This window comes from Dipodomys merriami, unplaced genomic scaffold (genome assembly GCF_024711535.1).
Source record: "Dipodomys merriami isolate MVZ:Mamm:240054 unplaced genomic scaffold, mDipMer1.0.p SCAF_59, whole genome shotgun sequence".
Taxonomy (NCBI): Eukaryota; Metazoa; Chordata; class Mammalia; order Rodentia; family Heteromyidae; genus Dipodomys; species Dipodomys merriami.
In genome coordinates, this window is record NW_027206168.1 from 4,161,755 (window position 1) to 4,186,986 (window position 25,232).

Consider the following 25,232-nt stretch of genomic DNA (forward strand, 5'->3'; position numbering starts at 1 on the left):
CATAGCTTGCACAAACTATAAAAAAATACCACAATGACTGCCTCTCAGCAGGACCTCCTGCTGACTAACTGCTGCTTCAGTTAGAACCTGCCTAAAGGACACCTAGTTGGCAATACTCTAGAGCCAATGAAAGTGCTGGCCAGAGGGAAAATAACAAAATGCTGAAACAAGGATATAGGTTGATCCATTCTAACAATGAGATGTACAGACACTATGTTGAAAACAAACTTTACAACTTGGGGGGTGGGAGGAAGTTGGGGAAGGTGGGGAGGGAAGAGATGGTAGGGGGGAAACAAAGGAGGGGGTAACAATGCTCCATAGGAACTGTACTCATTACCTTACTCATGTAACTGTAACCCCTCTGTACAGTACCTTTACAATAAAAAAATTTTTTTTTAATTTTAAAAAGTGATGGCCCTTGGGTCTGGGTATATGTGCCTCCCTTCTCACACTTGCTCATCTGTGTGTATGGTTTCCAAGCATGTCAGTCATGCCTAAAACACAGGTCCCTGTAGGACCTTTATTTCTCTAGTTCCCTGTGTCTCACCTAATCATTGAAGGAACACTTTCCATGTTAAAGATTGTACAATAAGAGGCTGGGAAGGTGGCTCAGTGGTAGAGTGCTTGCCTTGCATGCCTGAGGCCCTGGGTTCTATTCCTCAGCACCACAAAAGCAAAAAGAAAAAAAGCCAGAAGTGGCACTGTGGCTCAAGTGGTAGAGCGCTAGCCTTGAGCTGAAGAGCTGAAGGACAGCGCCCAGGCCCAGAGTTCAGGCCCCATGACCGGACCCAAAAAAAAAAAAAAAAAAAAGATTATACAATAAGCCAGGCTTAAGCCTATAATCCAAACTACTTGGGAGGTGAAGATTGAGAAACGAAAGTTCAAGGCCAGCCTGTGCAAAATAGTATCTAAGAGTCCCATCTCAATGACTAGGTGCAGTGACATTTATATGTAATCCCAGCTACAGAGGAAACCCAATGTTGGGCACAGTGACATATGCTTGTCATATGTCAGGAAACACAGCAGGAGGATTGCAGACCAGGATGGCTTGGGCATAAAACAAGACACTACCTCAAAAATAAACAAGGTAAAAGGGAGCTTGAGGTATGTAGTTCAAGAAATACAGTGCCTGCTGCCTTGGCAAGCTTAAGGCTCTGCATTCCAACTCCTAGCACCCAGAAATATTCTGCATTAAAATAATACCTTATTAACATATTCTATTCTACCTTAATTCTTTTAACTACTTTGATTGGGGAGGAAATTTTCCCACTTGAGTAAAAACACAGCTCTTCTTTTTGTGTATGTGCATGTTATTTTTCAGTCTTGCATTTTTGCCCAGTACCTGAGATGATAGTCATGAGACATTACACGTGGCCACCATGTTGATATTCATATTTTAAACACAAAAGGTTTCTTTGCTATTCCATGCATTTTCTTTTTGTTGTTGGTCATAGGGCTTGAACTTGGGACCTGAGAGCTCCCTGAGCATTTTTTGCTCAAGGCTAGTACTCTACCACTTTGAGCCACACCACTATCAGTTTTCTGGTGGTTAATTGGAGATAAGAATCTCTCAGTGGCGCTGTAGCTCAAGTGGTAGAGCGCTCGCCTTGAGCTGAAGAGCTGAAGGACAGCGCCCAGGCCCAGAGTTCAAGCCCCACGGCCGACAAAAAAAAAAAAAAAATCTCTCAGACTTTCCTGCTGGGGCTGGCTTTGAACCATGATCCTCAGAGCATAGCCTCCTGAGTAGGATTACCAGCACCTGGCTCATCTATTTTCTTTCCTTCTTTCTTTTTTTCTTTTTTTTTTTGGTCAGTCATGTGGCTTCAACTCCTGGCTTGGGTGCTGTCCCTGTAGTCTTCAGCTCAAGGCAAGCGCTCTACCGCTTGAGCCACAGTGCCACTTCCGGTTTTCTAGCTGGTTTTATTGGAGATAAGAGCGATCCTCAGATCTCAGCCTCCTGAGTAGCTAGGATTACAGTGCCTGTACTGAGGCCTGGGGCTTACACTTAGGGCCAGGGCCCTATCCTTGAGCAAACAGCTCCAGTTCCAGCTTTTTGGTGGTTAATTAGAGATAAGAGTCTTGTGGACTTTCCTGTCTGGCCTGGCTATGAACCACAATCCTCAAATCTCAGCTTCCTGAGTAGCTAGGATTACAGGCGTGAGCCACCAATGCCTGGCTCCAGGCATTTTCATTCATTCTTTTTTTTTTTTTTGTCGGTCATAGGGCTTGAACTCTGGGCTTGGGCACTATCCCTTAGCATTTCAGCTTAATGCCAGCGCTCTACCGCTTCAGCCACAGTGCCACTTCTAGTTGTCTGGTGGTTTACTGGCGATAAGTCTCATGGATGTTCCTGCCCAGGCTGGCTTTGAACCTCGATCTCAGATCTCAGACTCCTGAGTAGCTAGGATTACAAGCATGAGGCACTGTTTCCTGGCTCCATTCATTTTCTTTTATGAAACATTACTGTGAGGGGACTGGGAATGAGATAATAGCAATGTGCAAGAATTCTGTCATTAGCACATGGGGAAAACGGAATGTTAGGCTGAGAAGGGGCACATGGCAGAAAAAAGGTAAGAATACAATACTAGCAGAGGGAAAACAATTTCTATTTTCACAATACTAGCAAGAAGGAAACCAATTTCTATTTTCAAAGAGATTCTGTAGTTAGGAAAAAAAATACAAGGTAAACAATAACTTAGACCCAACACTCGAACTATATAGTAGTAAGCAATATGGAGGTCAGGGAGAGTGGAACTGAGCTGGGCTTCAAAGAGAAAGGGAAAAAAAAAAAGGAGAACTACAAAAATCAGAAGATGCCAAAGGACACAGACTGAGGCCTTCACACCCATGCTGAGAATGAAGTACTGGCTTTAACCTGGGATTTGGCAGCATCATATGCACAAAAGTGAATTTTTACAAGACAAATTAACCATGGCACCAGGCAAGAGGCAGAGCTCCTGCCAGCAGGTGGTTCAGAAACCTGTTCTCCGAAGACTCTCTTCTATCTACCTGCAGGTAGGAGCCAGATGAAGTTTCTCACATTCCCTTTGGACTTAGAAAGCTTTGACAGAATTCCAGAATATTCCCAACCATGGAGTTCCCACTCAAGAGCTTCTGATTCAAGACCTTTGAATCCAAGAAAGATAAATCTTAAATACCAACACCTCAACTAGAGGTGTTTTTGCCAATCTGCTACTCAGGCTTTCCCTGAGGTCCTGGTTCAAAAAGCCAGGCTAAAGCCAAAAGAAATCAGACTGTGTTACTATAAGTACAATGAAGTGAAGCAACATGGCTCCAATCACAAGGTTTCTCCTGGCTGGCCCACAAAGCAAACATTTCCCTCAAAACATGTGCACACATGTACAGTATGTCCTGGGCATCTCTTAAGAGTGGGAATGATGGTCTTTCCATTCATTCTAAGAAACTACTAATCAATCTGGCAAGTAAAGTTTCCGCAGGGTCTGACTCTAGGGACTCAGAAAGCTTGAGACACATCATCTCAGGAAGAATAACCCTGAGGCTGGAGACTACAAATGCCCGGGGAGCATCTGGAGGATGGGACAGAAAACTACTATTTTAAAATGGCAATGGTGAGTTACTAAGATGTCCGAAGTACAGATGGCACCTGGGGCTTTTCTACAGAACAGATTATCTAAGGTGTTGGCAACAGACAAAGCCAGAATCTTCAACACAGATGAAACTAAGTTCTTAGAGACAGAAAGGCAGATATAACCTGAAATAAGGCATGAATACTTGTTTGGTTTGGAAAAGGTACTCAAAATACAGGCTGTAACTCCAAAATCTACAATGACACAAGGCTGTGAATTACAACTGAATTTTCTAAACGCTCACCCTGAAAGCTAAGAGACAACCAAAAAAGAACAGCAGGCATTCTAGTACCTGTGACGATTCACAATTCCACCCTATAGGTGTCACTTAATGTTCTCTCCACTTTCACAGGTGGACAGAAACACTAAATAGAACTAATGAACAAAAACAAGACATTTGCAGTAACACCTCACAAACATTGGTTGGGGACAAACTGCTACCATGTGTACTTGAAAATTTACCTTACAAAACATTTTATAAGCCAGGCACTGGTGACTTATGCTTATAATCCTACCTACTCACAAGAACATGAGATCTAAGGATTGTGGTTCAAAACCATCCCAGGGAACAAGTCTGTGAGACTGTCATCTCTAAGAAAAAGCAGGAAGTAGTGCTGTGACTCAAGTGGTAGACTGCTAGCCTTAAGAAATAGAATCTCCCAGGCCCTGAGACATGGCACAGGACTGGCATGCACACACGTGTGCGCACTCACACACACACACAAAAATTTTTAGAAGACAAGTAGTTTTCGCTAACAACAACAAAAAAATAGCTTCACTAACCATTTAAGTTATTCCAAACTCCAGATACTTTCTCAATAGAAAGTCCTGTCTTGGGCCAGGAACAGTAGTTAGTCCTGCCATCTCAAAGTTTCTACTAGCAGTGGCAAGGTAATTTACATGGTAACAATAGAATCAGCAAGGACATTACCCAATGCTCACTAAGAAACATCAACTTCTTGGGGACTTCTCATATATTCTACATAACCAATTACAGTGGTCTTCCCCGAAGACCCCCAGCTGATGCCTGAACCAGACAGTAATACATACAATGTTTTATGTTTTGAGATTGTTGTTTTTGTTTGAGGATGTATATGCATTCAACCAGGATTGAACTCAGGACCTTGCACTTGGTTGACTTTTTTGCTCAATGCTGGCACTACCAAGTGAGCATACCTCTACTTCCTCTAAAATACAGGGACACTAATTCCAAAGAATAATTACAATTGTAAAATAAAACAAGACATCCTCTACCCTGAGCAAGAGGCCTGACACATACTAGGTAGCCACTAAATATTAGTACCCTTGCACTTCACTGTAGCAAAGAATGGTGGTGCTCATCTGTAATCTTAACATTCAGGAAGCAGGAAGATCACAAGTTCATGACCAACTGGGCTATTCTGGACAAACTCAAAAAAAGGCCTCACTTTCCTGATTTGGTATTAAACCACATTAAACTCCCCTGTAAACTGTAACAATTTTCATTAACTGAGCCATAAGTACTTACTTTGAGAGAACCACAAGCCCGAGGAAAATAGGTCATACAAGCCTTCATTCCCTCCAAAGCTGCATGTTCACACTGTGGGAAAAACATAAAGTCAAGAAGCCAAAAATACCAATGGTCCCATATTCCTCCAACTCACCTCACATCTCCTCTTGATCCCTTTGCTTTCCCATTCTTCAATGTTATTTCCCAATCACTTTCTCACCTCTGGTCTGAGGCCAAGCAGAGAAGTAAGAAGGCCGGGGAGATGGTTGGTGGAGATGTCCCGGAACAGCGTCGGAAGCTGGGCTGCATATCGCAACAGGTCCCTCAGGACAGCCACAGCCAACTCCATGGTGGGTGGTGAGTCCTGGGACTAAAAGCAACAATGCCCATGCTGTCAACCACATCATCAATGTTACCAAGAGGCAGAGGAAATATAACAGGCAGAGAAAGTATAACAAGTGCATTTGAGAAATACCACAGCTGATGTCAATATACTACTCAATCTACTATCTTTAGAGAAAAAAAGGCAAAACAAATTATGTAAGACCCAAAACCATCAGCACTGTCTATAGAAAGGACACATGTCTACATTTTAGTAACAAGGATATATGGGGAAATAGGGATGTAGTCCAATAGTATAGTGCTGGCCTAGCATGTATTAGGTTTAAGAACCAGCACCACAAAAAATAAGAACAATATTTTTTAGTCAGTGGTGGGGCTTGAACTCAGGTCCTGGGCACTGTCCCTGAGCTTTTGTGCTCAAGACTAGCACTCTTCCACTTTGAGCCACTTCCAGTTTTTGAGTGGTCTCAGGGAGACTTTTCTGCCCAAGTTGGCTTTGGACTGCAATCCTCAGATCTCAGCCACCTGAGTAGCTAGGATTCCAGGTGTGAGCCACTGACACCTGACATAAAAATAACTTTTAAATAAAAGGTTATCTGGGATCCTAAGAATTTGTTTGAAAAAAAAGGTAACCAAGTCACAAATTGAAAGATCTGACTAACTGGAAGATCTTAAGACTTTCGTTTTTTTTTTCTCCCATACTATTGTTTCCTGGTAAAAATGGAGAACACTTTTCAGATTCAAAAATAAGTCTCAAGTACAACAAAACTGTCCCAAATTTCTAAGCTGGGTTCATACCTGTGCTAGACTTCATGGAGAAAAAAAATAATGTGGATTTAAGACTTGGAAAGTCTTGGCGGGGGGGGGGGGGGGGGGGATAGATATGTGGAGGTGAGAAGGGATGGTAGGGGAAAAACAAAGGAGGAGGCAACAATGATCGATAGGAAATGTACTCATTACCTTGCTCATGTAACTGTAACCTCTCTATACAGTATGTTTACAATAAAAAAGTACAAAAAAGAAAGACTTAGAAAGTTAATATCTACTTTAGGAAAAACATTTGGCACCAAACTCCTACTTCAGATAAAGCCATGTATCAACAAAACGAATGAGATTACCATAAGAAATAACCAGGTGTGTTGGTTACCCTTTATAGTTCCAACTATTCATGAGGCTGAGGTAGGAGGCTAATTTGATCCCAGAAGTTTAGGTTCAGCCTGGACAACATAAGGAGACTGTCTCAAAAATATAAACAAAATTTACTTTTTTAATTTAAAAAGAATACTCAGAGACTAAAATCTGAAAATCATGGTTCAAAGCCAGTCAGGGCAAAAAGTCTGTGAGACTCTTATCAAGCAAAAAGCAAGACGTAGTTGGTGGTAGTGGCTCCCACCTACAATCCTAGCTACCCAGGAGGCCGGAAGCTGAAGATCATGGTTCAAGCCAGCCTAGGCATGAAAAGTCCAAGAGATTCCAATTAACTACAAAAAAAAAACAGAAGTAAGGGCTAGGAAGGTGGCTCAGTGGTGAAGTGCTTGTCTTGCATGCATGAGGCCCTGGGTTCAATTCCTCAGCACCACATAAGCAGAAAATGCCAGAAGTGGCACTGTGGCTCAAGTGGTAGAATGCTAGCCTTGAGCTGAAGAGCTGAGGGCAACTGCCTAGGCCCAGAGTTCAGGCCCCACAACCGACCAAAACAAAACAAAACAAAACAAAAAAAAAACAAACAGAAGTGGTAGAATGCTAACTTTGAGCAAAAGATTTAGGGACAGCACCCAGGACTTCAATAAGGCCTAGGACCTGAACACTCATACACATAAAAAAAGAGTAGGTTAAAAAAAAAAAAAAAAAAAGAATAGGAAGGCCAGACACTGGTGGCTCATGCCTACAATCCTAGCGTTCAGGAAGCTGAGATTTTCAAGGTTCAAAACCAGCCCAGGTAGGAAAAGCCATGAAAGACTATTATCTCCAATTAACCACCAGAAAACTGGAAGTGGAGCTAGGGCTCAAAGTGGTAAAGCATTAGCATTGAGCAAGAGCTCAGGGACAACACCCAGGCCCAGAGTTCAAGCCCCCATGACGGACAAAAAAAAAAAAAAAAAAACAGGAAGTAGAAGTGTGGTTCAAGTGATAGAGTGCCTGCCAGACATGAGCAGAAAAACTGAGCAAGAACTTGAGATCCTGAGTTCAAGTTCTAGTACTAGCACCAAAACAAACAAACAAACAAAAAAAAGACAGGTAGCTAATGCTATGCCCCTTGAACTTCTAAGTCCCAACTTCCCTACTGTCAGATCTATAACATCTTGCCTACAACTTAACAGGAAAAACTGAAGTCCAAAGATAGGAAATGCCTTAGTGTTGCACTCCCAAACCTGAAAATCTTCAGCTACCTTCTTCCTTTCTCCTTCCCTAAATCAAGTACACCTTCTATCCAGAGACAATCCCTCCACCATGACTTATATACTACTCCTATCCTTCTGCTCATTCTTCAGCAAGCTCTCTCCTATCCCATTCTTCTCAATGACATTTATACATTCCCAACACACTCCCATCTTAGAATTCATCAGGAGTTCACATAATACTACCCTAACAAATCCCTTAATTACCTAATTTCTTTCCCTTGTCATTATATCCAAAAATCTTTAAAAGATCTCCTATCTGGGCTGGGAAGGTGGCTCAGTGGTAGAGCGCTTGCCTTGCATGCATGAGGCCCTGGGTTCGATTCCTCAGCACCACATAAGCAAAAAGAAAAAAGCCGTAGGTGGCTCTGTGGCTCAAGTGGTAGAGCGCTAGCCTTGAACTGAAGAGCTGAGGGACAGCGCCCAGGCCCAGAGTTCAGGCCCCACAACCGGACCAAAAAGAAAAAAAAAAAAACATTTACTTTCTGGCTGGGCGTCTGTGGCTCACACCTGTAATCCTAGCTACTCAGGAGGCTGAGATCTGAGAATCACGGTTCAAAGCCAGCCCTAGTAGGAACGTCTGTGAGACTCTTATCCCCAATTAACCACCAGAAAACTGGAAGTGGAGCTTTGGCTCAAGTTGTAGAACTCAGGCACAGTGCCCAGGCTCAGAGTTCAAGACCCACAGCGACCCATGACCAACAAAAAACAAAAACAAAACAAAAAATTTACTTTCTGTAATGTCCCAACCCCTGTGCTAGATTCTGAGCACCACAAAGCAGCCTATGTATCTCTCTCTTACCACTGCCTGCCCCCAAAACACATACAACGCCCAGAAAAAGGGACTTTAGAAATGTCATTCCTTCCAAAAATTGTGGTACCTATATACAATGGAATATTATGCAGCCATTAGAAAGGACAAAATAATGGCATTTGTAGGGAAATGGATGGAACTAGAGCAGATTATTTTGAACGAAGTAAGTAAGAACAGAGACAAATGACATGGTCTCCCTGATATGTGGAGGCTAAAGTCAAAATCCAAGAAGATATGGCAAAGTAACAGGACTCAAGAAACAAAGGACAGGGGATAAGAAGGTGGCTCAGTGGTAGAGCACTTGCCTTGCATGCATGAGGCCCTGGGTTAAATTCCTCAGCACCACATAAGCAAAAAGAAAAAACCCGGAAGTGGCGCTGTGGCTCAAGTGGTAGAGCACTAGCCTTGAGCTGAAGAGCTGAGGGACAGCACCCAGGCCCAGAGTTCAGGCCCCACGACCGGATCAAAAAAAAAAAAAAACAAAGGACAGCCACCCAGTTTGTCATATTATTGCTAAATGACTCCATGTTCTTAATCATATATGGTAGATATATGCACACAACAGAGGGAAGCCAGAAGGAGGAACAGAATAAGTGGGAACAGCCAACACTCAGCAAAAAGAAAGAAATGTAAACATCACCTGATGTGGAAAAAATAACTTGTACTGTCAAAGCTCAGAATTCACAAACTGTACAGACCACAATGACAATTTGCCTTGTGAAGGTTAAAATGTGTTTGTGAATGCTGGGCGCTGGCGGCTCATGCCTGTAATCCTAGCTACTCAGGAGGCTGAGATCTGAGGATCGCGGTTCAAAGCCAGCCCGGGCAGGAGAGACCATGAGACTTCTATCTCCAATAAACCACCAGAAAACCGGAAGTGGAGCTGTAGCTCAAGTGGTAGAGCACTTGCCTTGAGCTGAAGAGCTGAAGGACAGCGCCCAGGCCCAGAGTTCAAGCCCCACAACCCACCAAAAAAAAAAAAAATGTGTTTGTGACTTTAACTAAGCATCACTATTCCACAATACTGTGAAATACGTGAAATTTATGTAATCACCTAATCTCAATTAAAGAAAAAAGAGAGAAGGGATGGTTTAGGAGAGATAGGTGACAATGTTGTCAGACACTTTGTACTCATATACTGTTTTGTAGAATGGGAACTTTTTTTTTGGGGGGTCCGGTCGTGGGGCCTGAACTCTGGGCCTGGGCGCTGTCCCTCAGCTCTTCAGCTCAAGGCTAGCGCTCTACCACTGAGCCACAACGCCACTTCCGGCTTTTTTTTCTTATGTTTGTGCTGAGGAATCGAACCCAGGGCCTTGAGCATGCAAGGCAAGTGCTCTACCACTGAGCCACCTTCCCAGCCCCTAGAATGAGAACTTCCTTACACAACTACTTAAATTTTTTAAAAAAAGAAAGAAATCTACCTGCCCATGGGTAAGGTTTAGGAGTATTTATACAAACAGGGTAGTCTGAAGCTTGAGTAATGGTGAGGGGAAGGGGAAGCAAAACTTGTAGGTGTTCTGATTTACAAAACAGATTTTTAAAATGCACTGTTTTCAATGCACATTATGTAAAATTTGAAGTATGTAACTTGAGGGTAGGGATAGGAGAGGGGAAAAATAGGTGAGAACAATGGAAGGAGTGCCATTGATCCAGATGCACTGTACTCATAACCCCATTGATGGAATTGTGACCTCCCTGTACAACTATTAAATAATAAAATGTTAAAAAAAAAAAAAAAGAAATGTCATGCCTTAGCAAAGCTAATGAATAAATAAAACTATCAATTTAGTATGTGAAAGGTCAGACCAGTTAAAATAAGTTGAAACAAAAATATTAAAAAGTGGGCTGGGAATGTGGCTTAGTGGTAGAGTGATTGCATGCATGAAGCCCTGGGTTCGATTCCTCAGCACCACATAAACAGAAAAGGCAAGAAGTAGTACTGTGGCTCAAGTGGTAGAGTGCTAGCCTTGAGCAAAAGCAGCTCAGGGACAGTGGCAAGGCTGTGAATTCAAGTCCCAGAACTGGCAAAAAAATAAAAAATTAAAGTTAAAAAATTAAAAAGTTTAGCCGGGCGCCGGTAGATCATGCCTATAATCCTAGCTACTCAGGAGGCCGAGATCTGAGGGTCACGTTTCAAAGCCAAGCCCAGGTAGGAAAGTCCATGAGACTCTTATCTCCAATAAACCACCAGAAAACCGGAAGTGGCACTGTAGCTCAAATGGTAGAGCACCAGCCTTGAGCTGAAGAGCTGAGGAACAGTGCCCAGGCCCAGAGTTCAAGCCCCATAACAGACAAAAAATAAAATAAAAATAAAAAATAAAAAATTTAAAAGAATGCCTCTGTTGAAGTTTACCTCATTATCAGAAATTGTTTCTAAATCGTTCTGTTCCCAGATTAAAAACTGTCCAAACTACAAAAAAAATACCAGACCCAGCATGGAGGATTGCATGGTTAGGAGAAGGAAGGTGTTTGACCCCTTACCTGCAATACATGCTGAATGCACCGAAGCCAAGACACACAGTGCTGCTGGAAAAACTCTGTGGGGCTCTCCCCTACCAGCAGGGACAGCAGACACAGGCCCTCAAACCTTAGAAGCAAGAAGAGAGTGATAACAAATGAGAGGAGGTGAGACTTTGGAGCAACCTACTGACTGCTATTTCATTCTCACTGGGCTATATAACAAAACCTCATCTCAAAACTAACTACGGTTTCTACCTCCTGACTTGGAGTGTCAGGTGAGGTGTGGACAACCAGGAAAGAAGGAAGCAGAGACAGTCTCAGGTGGGAAATAGGAAACTTGGAAGCTGGGAAGAGTGGGTTCAACTCAAGTGAACTCACAAAAAGAATGAAACTCCCCATCCTCTTGGGAATGGAGAAATCTCTTGAATCCACGAGGGTGACAATGGAACGACAGATGTACAGGCAGCCCACTTCCTAAGGGAACATCCCCCTGAAGAAAAAACAGGGTTAAAAACTTACCGAGTTCTCATAGAACCAAGATGTGCATTACTGAGACTCACCAATGTCCCAAGAGCTGAAAGGTTCTGGAGAAAAGAAAACAATGGAGTGAGTCAGGCAAGGTCATCAAAGATGAAGGACAATCTCCAATCCTTTCTCTGTCCCAACTCTTCCATAGTTACATCTTCTCGAAACTAAAAGACCATCCCTTTAGAGGCAATAGCCTGTATCATAGTAACCTTTCCTAAAGTTTTTTTTTTTTTTTGGTCAGTCATGGGGCTTGAACTCTGGGCCTAGGCGCTGTCCCTCAGCTCTTCAGCTCAAGGCGAGCGCTCTACCACTTGAGCCACAGCACCACTTCCGGTTTTCTGGTGGTTTATTGGAGATAGGAGTCTCACGGTCTTTCCTGCCCGGGCTGGCTTTGAACCGCAATCCTCAGATCTCAGCCTCCTGAGTAGCTAGGATTACAGGCGTGAGCCACCAGCACCCGGCTTCCTAAAGTTCTCTTGTCTGACCCTTGCCCCCATACCCTATCCAAACTAGAACTAATATTCCGCCCCCCAATACCCTCCCAGCTCCCCGCCGCCCCCCCTCACTTCAATAATCGATCTGCTTGACCTGGACCTCCCTGGAGAACACCTAGCACAGACATATCCACAGATAGACATGTACATAGACTTCTTTCATGGTGCTGGGTATGTTGACTCTGATCTGCTAATCTTCTTCAATCCCAAACATCACCTCTTCCTCCTGTTCTTAGAGCTGCTAAGAGCACCAACAGACCTAGTCAGTCTTCCTTCCAATCCATCCCTTTCCTCACATTGTGTTGTTTTTTTTTTTTTTGGTCGGTTATGGGGCTTGAACTCTGGGCTTGGGCGCTGTCCCTGTGTTCTTCAGCTCAAGGCAAGCGCTCTACAGCTTGAGTCATAGCACCACTTCCAGTTTTCCAGTTTTCTAGTGGTTTATTGGAGATAATCTCACGGGAAGTGGCGCTGTAGCTCAAGTGGTAGAGCGCTCACCTTGAGCTGAAGAGCTGAGGGACAGCGCCCAGGCCCAGAGTTCAAGCCCCATGACCAAAAAAAAACAAACAAACAAACAACAAAAAAGAGTCTCACGGACTGTCCTGCCCAGGCTGGCTTTGAACCGTAATCCTCAGATGTCAGCCTCCTAAGTAACTAGGTGTGAGCCACTGGCACCTGGCTGCATTGTGTTTCTTTAATTATCCTTCACCACCTCCTGAAGGGCCAGACTCCTCTCAAGGGACCTGAATCTCTGAGATTCAGGGTATGTGTACTCATTCTTCCTAAACATACATTACAACATTACTCATTTGGTCAGGTGAAGGAAAAAGCACAGGTGACTAAAAAATAATAATAGTAATAATAATAATAATAAGGTCCCTACTCATAGATGGAAACATTCATTTATTTAACATCTACTTCAGATGAGATATTATTTTAGGTTTCTGGTAGCTTATTTTTTAGTTAGAGGAAACAAAAATTAATGAAATATAGAATATCCAAAATACTTCAAAATCCAAAATGTTTTGAGGTGACATGACACAAATGGAAAACCCTACTGTTCACAATAGCCAGGATACGGAAACAACCCAGATGTCCCACCACAGATGAATGGATCCAAAATTGTGGTATCTATACACAATGGAATATTATGCAGCCATTAAAAAGGACAAAATAATGGCATCTGCAGGGAAATGGATGGAGCTAGAAGAAATCAATCATGTTGAGCAAGGTAAGCCAAGAGCAAAGAGACAAACGGCACATGGTCTCCCTGATAAGTGGATGTTAAATCCAAAATGTAAGGTGATATGACAAAATTAACAAGACTTAAGAAACAAAGAACTTGCCGGGCGCTGGTGGCTCACGCCTGTAATCCTAGCTACTCAGGAGACTGAGATCTGAGGATCGCGGTTCAAAGCCAGCCCGGGTAGGAGAGACTGTGAGACTCCTATCTGCAATAAACCTCCAGAAAACCGGAAGTGGCACTGTAGCTCAAGTGGTAGAGCGCTCACTTTGAGCTGAAGAGCTGAGGGACAGCGCCCAGGCCCAGAGTTCAAGCCCCACGACCGACAAAAAAAAAAAAAGAAACAAAGAACTTCCACTCATCTGGTCAAATCACTACTAAATAACCCCATGCTGCTGATCACATATATGGTATGTATGTGCACACCGGAGGGAAACCAGGAGGACAACACAGAACTAGAAGGAATCAGGGAAAAACATACAACAGCGGGACCGATCAGCTGCACTGGACATTAATCAAAATGAACTAAGCACTGAGTGCTAATGGCTCACGCCTGTAATCCTAGCTACTCAGGAAGCTGAGATCTGAGGATCGAGGTTCAAAGCCAGCCCGGGCAGGAAAGTCCATGAAACTAGTATCTCCAATAAACACTCAGAAAAACCGGAAGTGGCACTGTAGCTCAAGTGGTAGAGCGCTCACCTTGAGCTGAAGAGCTGAGAGACAGCACTCAGGCCCAGAGTTCAAGCCCAATGACCACAAAAAAAAAAAAAAAATGAACTAAGCAACTCAATGGCAGCGATGGGAGGGAGGGAGGGAGGGAACAAGTGAGAAAGAGGGAACAGCTGATGCTATGCAAAACAAATGTACATATCACCCAATCTGGAAGAAATAACTGTATTGCAAAGCTCATAGAACTCATAAATGTTATAGACCATGATAAACAATTTGCCCCGTGAAAGTTAGAATGTGTTTGTGACTTTAACTAAACATCACTATCCCACAATACTGTGAAATTTAGGAAATTATGTAACCACTTAATCACAATAAAAAAATTGAAAAAAAAAGATATATATAGGTGCCTAACAAATTGTTCAGCATCTCCCAGAAAAAAAAAGATCCTCTTAGCTCCCCCTAGTGGTCATGTATCCTTACTGAAAGCCCAGAATTCCTAAACACATACAAGCCTGTTCACAAAGGATAATAAAATGCAGGTACAGGAGATCCTCCTCAACGTCTCACAGGAGGCCAAGACCTATATGCATTGCTCACTATGGGTTGTTCCTTCTTGTCTGTTCTGTGATATAAAGATATTGTCTAAAATATCAGAAAGAAAAAAGAAAGGCATGATAGAAGAGACAAGGATAGACAACATTGTAGAAGTGACCATAAAGGACACGGAGAAGGTGTGTAAAGGGACTACTAGAGAAGGAACTAGACAGCAGTATGCACACATAACAAAGTAAGAAATTGTGTTTGATAAAAATGAAGGGGGGGAAGGATGGGGGGGGAACAGGGGGAGGACAGGAAGGGGAAACAAAGGAGGAGGCTACAATGCTTGATAAGAAATGTACTCATTATCTTGCCCATGTAATTGTAACCCCTCTGTACAGTATGTTCACAATAAAAAAAAAATGAAGTGAGACTTCAAAAAAAAAAAGTTAAGGACTGGAGGACTATCTGAAAAATCCACCTTCTTATCCTTAGAGGAGCCACTTGCTAGTCCCACAACTGCTTCTGTTTCTTCACACCCAAAGTAGTAAGAGTTTAGTGTATTCAAACTTGTTTTGAGCATAGAACTGAGAAGCAGTATAGAAAACTTCCTTTAGGCGGTAAGTATATGGTATATATGAAGAAACAAAAATGAAGTTCACGCAATAGCTAGGATATGGAAACAACCTAGATGCCCCACCACAGATGAATGGATCCAAAAATTGTGGTATCTATACACAATGGAATATTATGCAGCCATTAGAAATGACAAAATAATGGCATTTGCAGGGAAATGGATGGAGCTAGAAGGAATCATGTTGAGCGAGGTAAGCCAAGAACGAAGAGACAAACAGTACATGGTCTCCCTGATAAGTGGATGATAAATCCAAAATGTTAGGTGATATGACAAAACTAACAGGACTTAAGAAACAAAGAACTCCCACTCATCTGGTTGAACCACTACCAAATATCCCCATGCTGCTGATCACATATATGGTATATAACATGTGAGCACCGTTATATATTACAGACTGTGATAGACAATTTGCTCCAGGAAAGTTAGAATGAACTTGTGACTTTAAATGAGCATCATTATTCCACAATACTGTGAATTTCCAGAAATTAAGTAATCACTTAATCACTATCAAAAAAAAAAAAAGAACCTCGGGGAAGGGAGGGAGGGAGGGGATAGTAGGGGGAAAACAATGGAGGGGGTAACAATGTTCAAGAGGAAGTGTACTCATTACCTCACTCATGTAACTGTAACCCTCTGTATAGTATCTTTACAATAAAAAAAAATGAAGTTCATGTTTAGTCTTGAACTATTCTCAAGACATCTCATTTGCAAATATTCCAAAATCTAAAAGTTCAAATTCATAACAACTGTCTGAGGCATTTCAAATAAAGAACACTTACTCTGCAAATAGGATGTTAGGTGGTGCTAGGTACCACAGGAAAAGCAGAGAAAAGGAGAAGAAAGAGTAGGGGAAGTGTGCTCTTAAAAGACTACTTAAAGGCCAGGTGCTGGTGGCTCACACCTGTAATCCTAGCTTCTCAGGAAGCTGAGATCTGAGGATCATGGTTCAAAGGCAGCACTGGCAGCAAAGTCCATGAGACTCTGATCTCCAATAAACCACCAGAAAACTGGAAGTGACACTGGCTCAAGTGGCAGAGCGCTAGCCTTGAGCTGAAGAGCTAAGGAACAGCACCCAGGCCCAGAGTGCAAGCCCCACGATCCAAAAAAAAAAAAAAAAAAAAGTTACCATATTATACAGAAATGGTTGCTTTGGTAAAGTGTCTAGGTGAAAGCCTAAGCAGAATGAGTTGAATTAAATAATCATAATAATACTCCATTCACAGGATGGATATTAGAACAAGTAGGTGAAGAGTGGACATTTTTTACATCATCAAAATACCTATTACAGGATGGATATTAGAACAAGTAGGTGAAGAGTGGACATTTTTTACATCATCAAAATACCTATTGTGGAAAATGTACATTTATAATAGAAAATCCCAGAAAAGTATCACATTAACCGAGTGATGAAAGTTACTATCACCAAGCTGGGGATAATATCCATCTCCTGATGTGCTACACCAAAAAGATACATCTTCTTTGCAGATTGCTGATAAAAAATATATAAGGGGCCGGAAATGTGGCTTAGTGGTAAAGTGTTTGTCTAGCATGCAGGAAGCCCTGGGTTTGATTCCTCAGTACCACATAAAACAGAAAAAGCTGGAAGTGGTACTGTGGCTCAAGTGGTAGATTGCTAGCCTGGAAAAAACTCAGGCAGTACCCAGGCCCTAAGTTCAAGCCCCAGGACTGGCAAAAAAAAAAAAAAAAAATTATGTGTGTGTGTATCTGAATTTAATCATGAGGAAAGAGCAGAAAACAAAACACAGGGATGTCCTACAAAATAACTATCCTATATTCTTTTAAATATCAAAGAATGAAGGTATAGCTCAGTGGCAGAGTACTTGCCAGGCATGTGACAGAAAACCTGAGTTCAGTCCCTAGGACTATTTCTTTTTTAAGTCAAGTGGGGTAGCATATACCAGAAATTACATAATTACAGCATTTGGGAGGCTGAAGCAGAATAATCACAAGTCCAAAGCCAGCCTAGACTTACATAGTGAAACTATCTCAAAAACATAGTAATAAAAAAAAAAAAAAAGGAAGAGGGGCTGAGAAGGTGGCTCAGTGGTAGAGCGCTTGCCTTGCATGCATGAGGCCCTGGGTTCGATTCCTCAGCACCACATAAGCAGAAAAAAAAAAAGCCAGAAGTGGTGCTATGGCTCAAGTGGTAGCGTGCTAGCCTTGAGCTGAAGAGCTGAGAGACAGCACCCAGGCCCAGAGTTCAGGCCCCACGACCGGACCCAAAAAAAAAAAAAAAAGCCAGGCTTGGTGGCTCATGCCTATAATCCTAAATTACTCAGGAGGCAAAGATCACAAAAATCAGTCTGAGGCTGGCCTGTTCGAAAAAGCTCACAAGACCCCATCTCAAACAATAAAACAGAAGGCACAGTGGTTCCTGTCACCCCAGCTATGCCAGAAGCATAGGCAGCTCACAGAATAAGAGCATGGACAGTTCATAACTAGTAACAGGAAGGAAGGTAAAGAAAGGATAGAGGCACAAATGAAGGTAAGCTGGTAAATACGGCAATTTCCATCTATTTCTATTTCCTCCATGGAATGGGAGTAAGATCATCAGCCAAAAGTGAGAGTTATCAAAAATCTGAATAGAAGGTACAAAACAGTTGTCTAGGAAAGTGGAAATATACCTGTAAAACTGATGTTGGATTTCTTTAAAATCATAAAAAAAAAATCATGCACCAGTGGCTCATGTCTGTAATCCTAGCTACTCAGGAGGCTAATATCTGAAGATAACAGTTCAAAATCCAGACCAGGTAAGAAGTACCTGAAACTCTTATCTCCAATTAACCACCAAAGGGCTGGGGTAAGCCAGATGCTGGTTGTAACCCTAGCTACTCAGGAGGCTGAGATTTGAAGACCATGGTTCAAAGCCAGTCAAGGCAGGAAAGTCCCCTGTGGCTCAAAATATACAGCACTAGCCTTGAGCAAAAGAGCTCAGGGTAGTGCCCAGGTCCTGAGCTCAAGCCCCATGAACCACAAGGAGGTGGGGGGGTGGGGGGGAGAGCAAGGAGTGGGGGGAGGGGTGCTACAAGTAGAGTGTGGCTCAAGTGGTAGAGTGGTAGCCTTGAGTAAATGAGCTCAGAGACAGTGACTAGGCCTTGAGTTCAAGTTCCAGAACCAGCAGATACACAGATATCGATTAGGTAGGTAGGTAGATTAGGCAGGCAGGCAGGCAGGCAGGCAGGCAGGCAGGCAGGCAGGCAGGCAGGCAGGCAGGCAGGCAGGCAGGCAGGCAGGCAGGCAGGCAGGCAGACAGACAGGCAGACAGGCAGACAGACAGACAGACAGATAAAATCTATCTACAACAGCACCATGTCTCCCTGATGTGTAGATGTTAAATTCAAAATGCAAGGAGATATGACAAAGTAAACAGGATTCATGAAAGAAAGGACCTCTACTTAATTTGTCGTATCATTTCTACATGACTCCATGTTTTTGACCTCATATATGGTATATACATGTGCACATCTGAGGGAAGCTAGGAGGAAGACACAGAATCAGAGGGAAATGGGAAAAAATACAACAGAAGGGCCTATCAGCTGCACCAGAAGTCCATGAAAATGAACTAAGCAACTCAAGGGCAGCAATGGGAGGGAGGGAATGAGAGGGAAAGAGGGAACAGCTTACACTAAGCAAAAGGAAAGAAACATACATATCACCTCATTTGGAGAAATAGTTGTATTGTCAAAGTTTATAGAATTCACAAATTTTATAGACCATGATGACAATTTGCCTTGTGAAGGTTAAAATGTGTTTGTAACTTTAAGTATCACTATCCCACAATACTGTGAAATGTGAAATTTATGTAATCACTTAATCTCGATAAAAAAATTACTTTTAGGGCTTCGAAGGTGGCTCAGTGGTAGAGTGCTTGCCTTGTATGCATGAGGCCCTGGGTTCGATTCCTCAGCATCACATAAGCAAAAAGAAAAAAGCCGGAAGTGGCTCAAGTGGTAGAGCGCTAGCCTTGAGCTGAAGAGCTGAGGGACAGCGCCCAGGCCCAGAGTTCAGGCCCCACGACCAGACCCCCCCCCCAAAAAAAAAAAAAAAAGAGTACATGTTTTTCTACAGTTACAAGCAGACCTAGAATAGAGACAGACAATATAGACAAGGCATTGATGGGCAAGAGAGAGGCCAAGTAAGTGATCATAATGAACCACAGAACTTAAAACTATGCAAGTAGCAAAGATAGAACATGAGAGGTAACACGTTAATTTCTTTTAGAGATAAATGATAGGAAAGAAACAAAATAGGATAAAGTGAAAATGACTGGGACTACATTCTTTTAAGACAGTGATTAGGTTAGATCTCTCTGAACTGAAGGCATTTTGACTTAAATAAACATTTTACTTTCCAATGAATTTCCCAATAAAGAAAGAGGTATTAACAAGCAATGGCCTCAACATGCTCTAGAAGTATCTCATGGGTGGCTGGAGCAGTCAAGAGAAGCAGAAGTCCTAGAGGATGAAGTAAGCAGAAGAAACTATGTACAGCCTCATACAATGTTGAGTTTCAAGCAAGAGAATACTATAAGCATACTGTTATTTAACTACTTGCTAAAGAACTAGGTAGTAGTGCTGGGAAGGTGGCTCAGTGGTAGAGTACTTGCCTTGCATGCCTGAGGCCCTGGGTTGGATTCCTCAGGACCACATAAGCAAAAAGAAAAAAGCCCGAAGTGGCTCTGTGGCTCAAGTGGTAGAGCGCTAGCCTTGAGCTGAAGAGCTGAGGGACAGCGCCCAGGACCCACGACCAGACCCCCCCACCAAAAAAAAGAACTAGATAGTATTACCTGTGGGTATACAAGAACTAGAAAGATACTGTTTCTATCCTTCAAAGAACACACAGTTATGGAAGACATGATATCTAGAATTCCTTTAAAATGTTCAAAGGGGAAGAGGGGCTGGAAATGTGGTTTAGTGGTAGAGTGCTTGACTAGCATGCATTAAGCCCTGGGTTTCCTCAGTACCATATACACAGAAAAAGCTGGAAGTGGTGCTATGGCTCAAGTGGTAAAGTGCTAGCCTTGAGCAAAAGAAAAAAGAAGCCCAGGGAAAGCACCCAGACACTGAGTTCAAACCCCAGGATTGGCAAAAACAAAAACAAACTATAAAAGGTGGTGAGAGGGTTAAGTTGGAGAGGATTTAAAGACATAGTGAGCCAAGTGCCCATGACTCACACCTGTAATCTAGCTACTCAGAAGGCTAAGATCTGAGGATCAGTTTGAAGACAATCCAGGTAGGAAAGTCCATGAGACTCTCCAATTAACCACCAAAAAGCTGGAAATGGAGCTGTAAATAAAGTGGTGGAGCACTAGTCTTGAACAAAAAAAAGGACAGGGGCAGTGCCCAGGCCTTGAGTTCAAGACCTAGGGCCAGCACATGCACACGCACACGCACACGCGCACACACACATACATACATACTTAGCGGGGTGCTGGTGGCTCATGCCTGTAATCCTAGCTACTCAGGAAGCTGAGATCTGAGGATCGTGGTTCAAAGCCAACCCGGGCAGGAACGTCTACAGGCTCTTATCTCCAATAAATCACCAGAAAACCAGAGTGGCGCTGTGGCTCAAGTGGTAGAGCGTTTGCCTTGATTGAGCTGAAGAGCTCAGGGACAGTGCCCAGGCCCAAAGTTCAAGCCCCATAAAAGACAAAAACAAAAACAAAAAAAAGATGTTCATTGTTAAATTTGACAGACAGAAACAGCATATAGTAGAATGGCCCAAAACAGTGTACCTCTGTTATTTTCTATAAGTTTCATTCATGTATATACATATATTATACACACACACACACAGACACGTGGCACTTGAACTCAGGGCTTTATATTCAGTTAGTTACTCTACTACTTTTTTTTTTTTTTTTTGGCCAGTCCTGGGGATTTAACCCAGGACCTGGGCACTGTCTCTAAGCTTCTTTTGCTCAAAGGTAGCACTCTACCACTTGAACCACGCATCACTTCTGGACTTTTCTGTTTATGTGGTACTGAGGAATCAAACCTGGGGCTTCATACATGCTAGGCAAGCACTCTACCACTAAGCTACACTCCCAGCCTCACTCTACTACCTGAGCCAAGCCTCTCAAAGGGGGAAAAATGAATATATATTTATTACACAGACACACAGACACACAGACAGACAGACACACAGAGACACACAGACAGACACACAGAGACACACAGAGACACACAGAGAGACACAGACACACACACACACACACACACACACACACACACACACACACACACACACACACACACACACACACACACACACACACACACACACACACACACACACAGAGCCTGGGCACTGTGCCTGGTCTCTCTGTGCTCAAGGCTAGCACTCTGCCACTTGAGCCACAGTGCTACTTCAGCTTTTTCTGAGTAGTTTATTGGAGATTAGTCTCATAGACTTTCCTGCCCAGCTGGCTTTGAACTGTGATCCTCAGATCTCAGTCTCCTGTGTAGCTAAGGATTACAAGCATGAGCCACTTGCACCTGGCTCAGAAGAATTTTTTTTCTTTTTTTTTTTTTTTGGGGGGGTCCGGTCATGGGGCCTGAACTCTGGGCCTGGGCGCTGTCCCTCAGCTCTTCAGCTCAAGGCTAGCACTCTACCACTTGAGCTACAGCGCCACTTCCGGCTTTTTTCTTATGTGGTGCTGAGGAATCGAACCCAGGGCCTTGAGCATGCAAGGCAAGTGCTCTACCACTGAGCCACCTCCCCAGCCCTCAGAAGAATTTTTTTTTTTTTTTTAGTAGTACTGGGACTAGAACCCAAGGCCTCATTTGCTAGATGGGTACTCTACCAAGCAGGGCCTTCAGGCCTGATTTTTGCTTTAAAAAAAAAAAAATTTGAGGAAGTAGAGCTGTGCCTCAGTGGTAGAGTACTAGCCTTGAGTAAAAAAGTTAAAAAGCCTGAGATTTCAAGCCCTAGTAAGGGCACTAGAAAAAAAATTTTGAGGGAGGTGTATACACTATATATGAAGTGTAATAATGTAATAAATAGCAGATAATCACAGTTACTATATATGAAGTGTAATAAACAATGTAATAAATAGCAGATAATCACAGTTGTTAGGAAAGTTTTCTTAAAAGGCACTGACAAGTTGGGAATTGAGAAGACTAGGGGCAAGGGCTCCACTGCAGCTTAGGAAGGATTCCAAGACAGGAGTAAGCACACAAACTATAAGGAAAGTTAAAAAGAAAGAAAGAAAAAAGCCCAAGTACTGAAGAATGTTTAAGGGCAGCAAACAGAATTAGAATTTTACATAAAAAAATTCACAGCACCTACTGTGCAGAGAATGGAGTAAGAGAGCAAGATGGGAGGCAAGAAAACCACTTAGAAAATTGCTGCTATAATCCAAGCTAAAAAATGTGCACTGTGGTGGGAAAGTCCCATTTTGGAACTGTGGAGTTTGTGGTACCAGTGAGATAACCCCGTTGGTGATTAAGCCTACAAGGAAGAATCAAATAGGCCTCTCTTCTCAAACTCCAGGCCTGTCTGTCTGCCTTTCTTTCCTTCTCTTCTGACATCAACTACACTTCTCTGAAAGAACTATGTCTTACCTACTTAGAAATGAGAAACAGATCTTAACATAATAAATATCCAATGCTGTTGAATGAAAAGGTAACATTGCTTAGGGAAGTCTGAGGAAAAAAGTATTTAGAATAACAATTGTGTTTCTAGCTATGTTAGATCCTGCTCTTGGTTAAAAAAAAAGTAATTTTAACAAGACCTACCAAGTTCTACATTACCACCCATTTCTCCCTTTCCATAACTGAACCATGGACAATATTGTTGACTTTTTTTTTTTTGGTCGTGGGTCTTGAACTCTGGGCTTGGGCGCTTTCCAGGCGCTCCTCAGATCAAAGAGAGTGCTCTACCGCTTGAGCCACAGCACCACTTCCGGTTTTCTAGTGGCTTTTTGGAGATGAGTCTCACGGACTTTCCTGCCCAGGCTGGCTTTGAACCGCGATCCTCAGATCTCAGCCTCCTGAGTAACTTGGGCTTACAGGCATGAGCCACCAGCGCCTGGCTTGTTGTTTACTTTTAAGGTATGAGAACTGAACTCAAAGCCTAACATATTGAGGCCTCTCTCCTCCAGCCCTTATTTTAGTTACTTCCTAACACAGTGCCTTCCCACTTAAGCTTCCCTGTAATTAACTACCAAATCCATTTTATTAACAAACATTAACAGTACAAGAGGGTTTCACTGTGAAAATCCTATACAGTGTACTTTGAACCAGTTCACTTCCTCCACTATGTGAATCCCATTTCTTTTCCTAATTCTCACACCTCCTTAGGATGTTATCTTGAACTCAGTTCCTTCCTTCAGAAAATGTCTAAAATTTCTCTATTAGGAGCCCCGAAGGAGGATTCTATTTTCACCTTGTGCAAAAAAAACATTTTACTCCTCTCCATCACGTCTGAAATTGGAGCATGCCTAGTAGTTATTAGGCCCTAGGTAAGAGCTCATACATATATATATATATATATGTGTGTGTGTATATATATATGTGTGTGTGTGTATATATATATATTCCAATTACTCGAAGAACATTCAGTGGGTGATTGACCCGCCCTGGAACTGAATCCATTCCCTCAATGACTAGCAATAGTCTAGCCCACGGGGCACAGGGCCGTGTTCTTCCCCTGGAGAAACGGCGGATAAAGGAGACAGAGGAGTCTCAACTGGAATGGTAGCAGTTGGACCCTTTTTCTGCTCTGAGCTCTCGTCCCCCGAATCCCCCACCCCCCCATCTAGACTTCACTGAGGCGAAATCCCGCAGCCCAGGTGCCATCCACACTCCCAACGGGGCCGTAGGCCGGCCAGCCGCGAACTTACCTGAGCCCCGCCCACCGACCCATGCAGCCGCAATAAGCACATGAGCCCAGGAAAATGTGGGGCCCAATGGACGGGTGGGTGCACAGGAGGAGCGGGGGGCCCCGGTCGTGGCTGTAGCAACCCGGACACACTCTCTAACAGCAGCAAACGTAGACGTGGGCCCGAGCTCATCGCCGAGAGACCCCCGGTCCCGCCGGGAACCCCCACGGAGGAGCCCGCAGTCGGCCCGCTGAGAACCGCTGCCGCCATCTTCCCGGGCTCGAGTCGTGGCGCGGCACGATGACGCAAACACACCGCGACCGACGTCTCTTAGGGAAAAGGGGTGAGGAGGGGGCTGCGGCCCTGCGCTGGGGGTAGGTGGAGGACTCCGGCTCCCGGCTGCCAGGGAGCATGCGCGGGGTGGGAGCGCGCGGCCGCGGTGGCGGAGATTTCGCGCAGAGACGGTTTTAGGAGGAACAGCGAGCCGGGACGGGGGCGGGGCTGGGCGGGGCGGCCCTAGGTACATCGTGAACACGTGGGCAGGACAAAAGGCGCCAGAGTATGAAAGATTCCCTTTAAACCAGTGGCGCGGATTGGGACTCAGAAACGCCCATCTTCTCTTTCCTTTTGGCGGTACTGGGGTTTGAACTTAAGACCTCATACTTGCTTAGGCAAGTGATCTGCAGCTTGAGCCACACCACCCCGCAGCCCTCGGTTATACCTAAGAACCACCCCTCTGTCTGAAATCACAGGCATTATTAACTACATTTCCAAGAATGTATTATTATTATTATTATTCCGAGAATAATAATTCGCCTCTGAAAAACAATATAAGGAGACGTAACTAGAAAATGAAGCCGGGTGCCAGTGGCTCACGCCTGTAATCCTAGCTACTCAGGAAGCTGAAATCTGAGGATCGCGGTTGGATCCCCAATAAATGTAACTCCAATAAATATATTTCTAATAAGCCACTCAGAAAAAGTCAGAAGTGGTGCTGTGGCTCAAGTGTTAGAACGCTAGCCTTGAGCACAGAGAGGCTCAGAGACAGCACCCAGGTCCTGAGTTCAAACCCCAAGACCAGCAAAGATCCCCCTTCTCTAGATAACATGTACTTTTCTAGTGTTATTCTAGCTACAAATGCGTACATAGTCTGTTTCACAAGGGTAG

At 43.4% G+C, this 25,232-nt stretch overlaps 1 protein-coding gene across 2 annotated transcripts in view; it reads right to left on the reverse strand.

Moving 5' to 3' along the window:
- The window catches only part of Pelp1 (proline, glutamate and leucine rich protein 1), a 30,692-nt gene extending 6,331 nt beyond the window's left edge, over window positions 1-24,361 (reverse strand). The window contains exons 1-6 of one of the 2 annotated variants that reach the window (XM_070001619.1): window positions 24,087-24,139; window positions 11,673-11,696; window positions 11,491-11,602; window positions 11,134-11,239; window positions 5,318-5,467; window positions 5,116-5,187 (exon numbers count right to left, since the gene is read on the reverse strand). In XM_070001619.1, coding sequence (XP_069857720.1) covers window positions 5,116-5,187; window positions 5,318-5,446 — 201 coding nt within the window. In that variant the 5' untranslated portion in view covers window positions 5,447-5,467; window positions 11,134-11,239; window positions 11,491-11,602; window positions 11,673-11,696; window positions 24,087-24,139. Of the gene's footprint in view, window positions 1-5,115; window positions 5,188-5,317; window positions 5,468-11,133; window positions 11,240-11,490; window positions 11,603-11,631; window positions 11,697-24,086 lie in introns of both variants that reach the window. The other variant, XM_070001618.1, reaches the window with a different exon arrangement.
- Window positions 24,362-25,232: the final 871 nt, after the last annotated feature.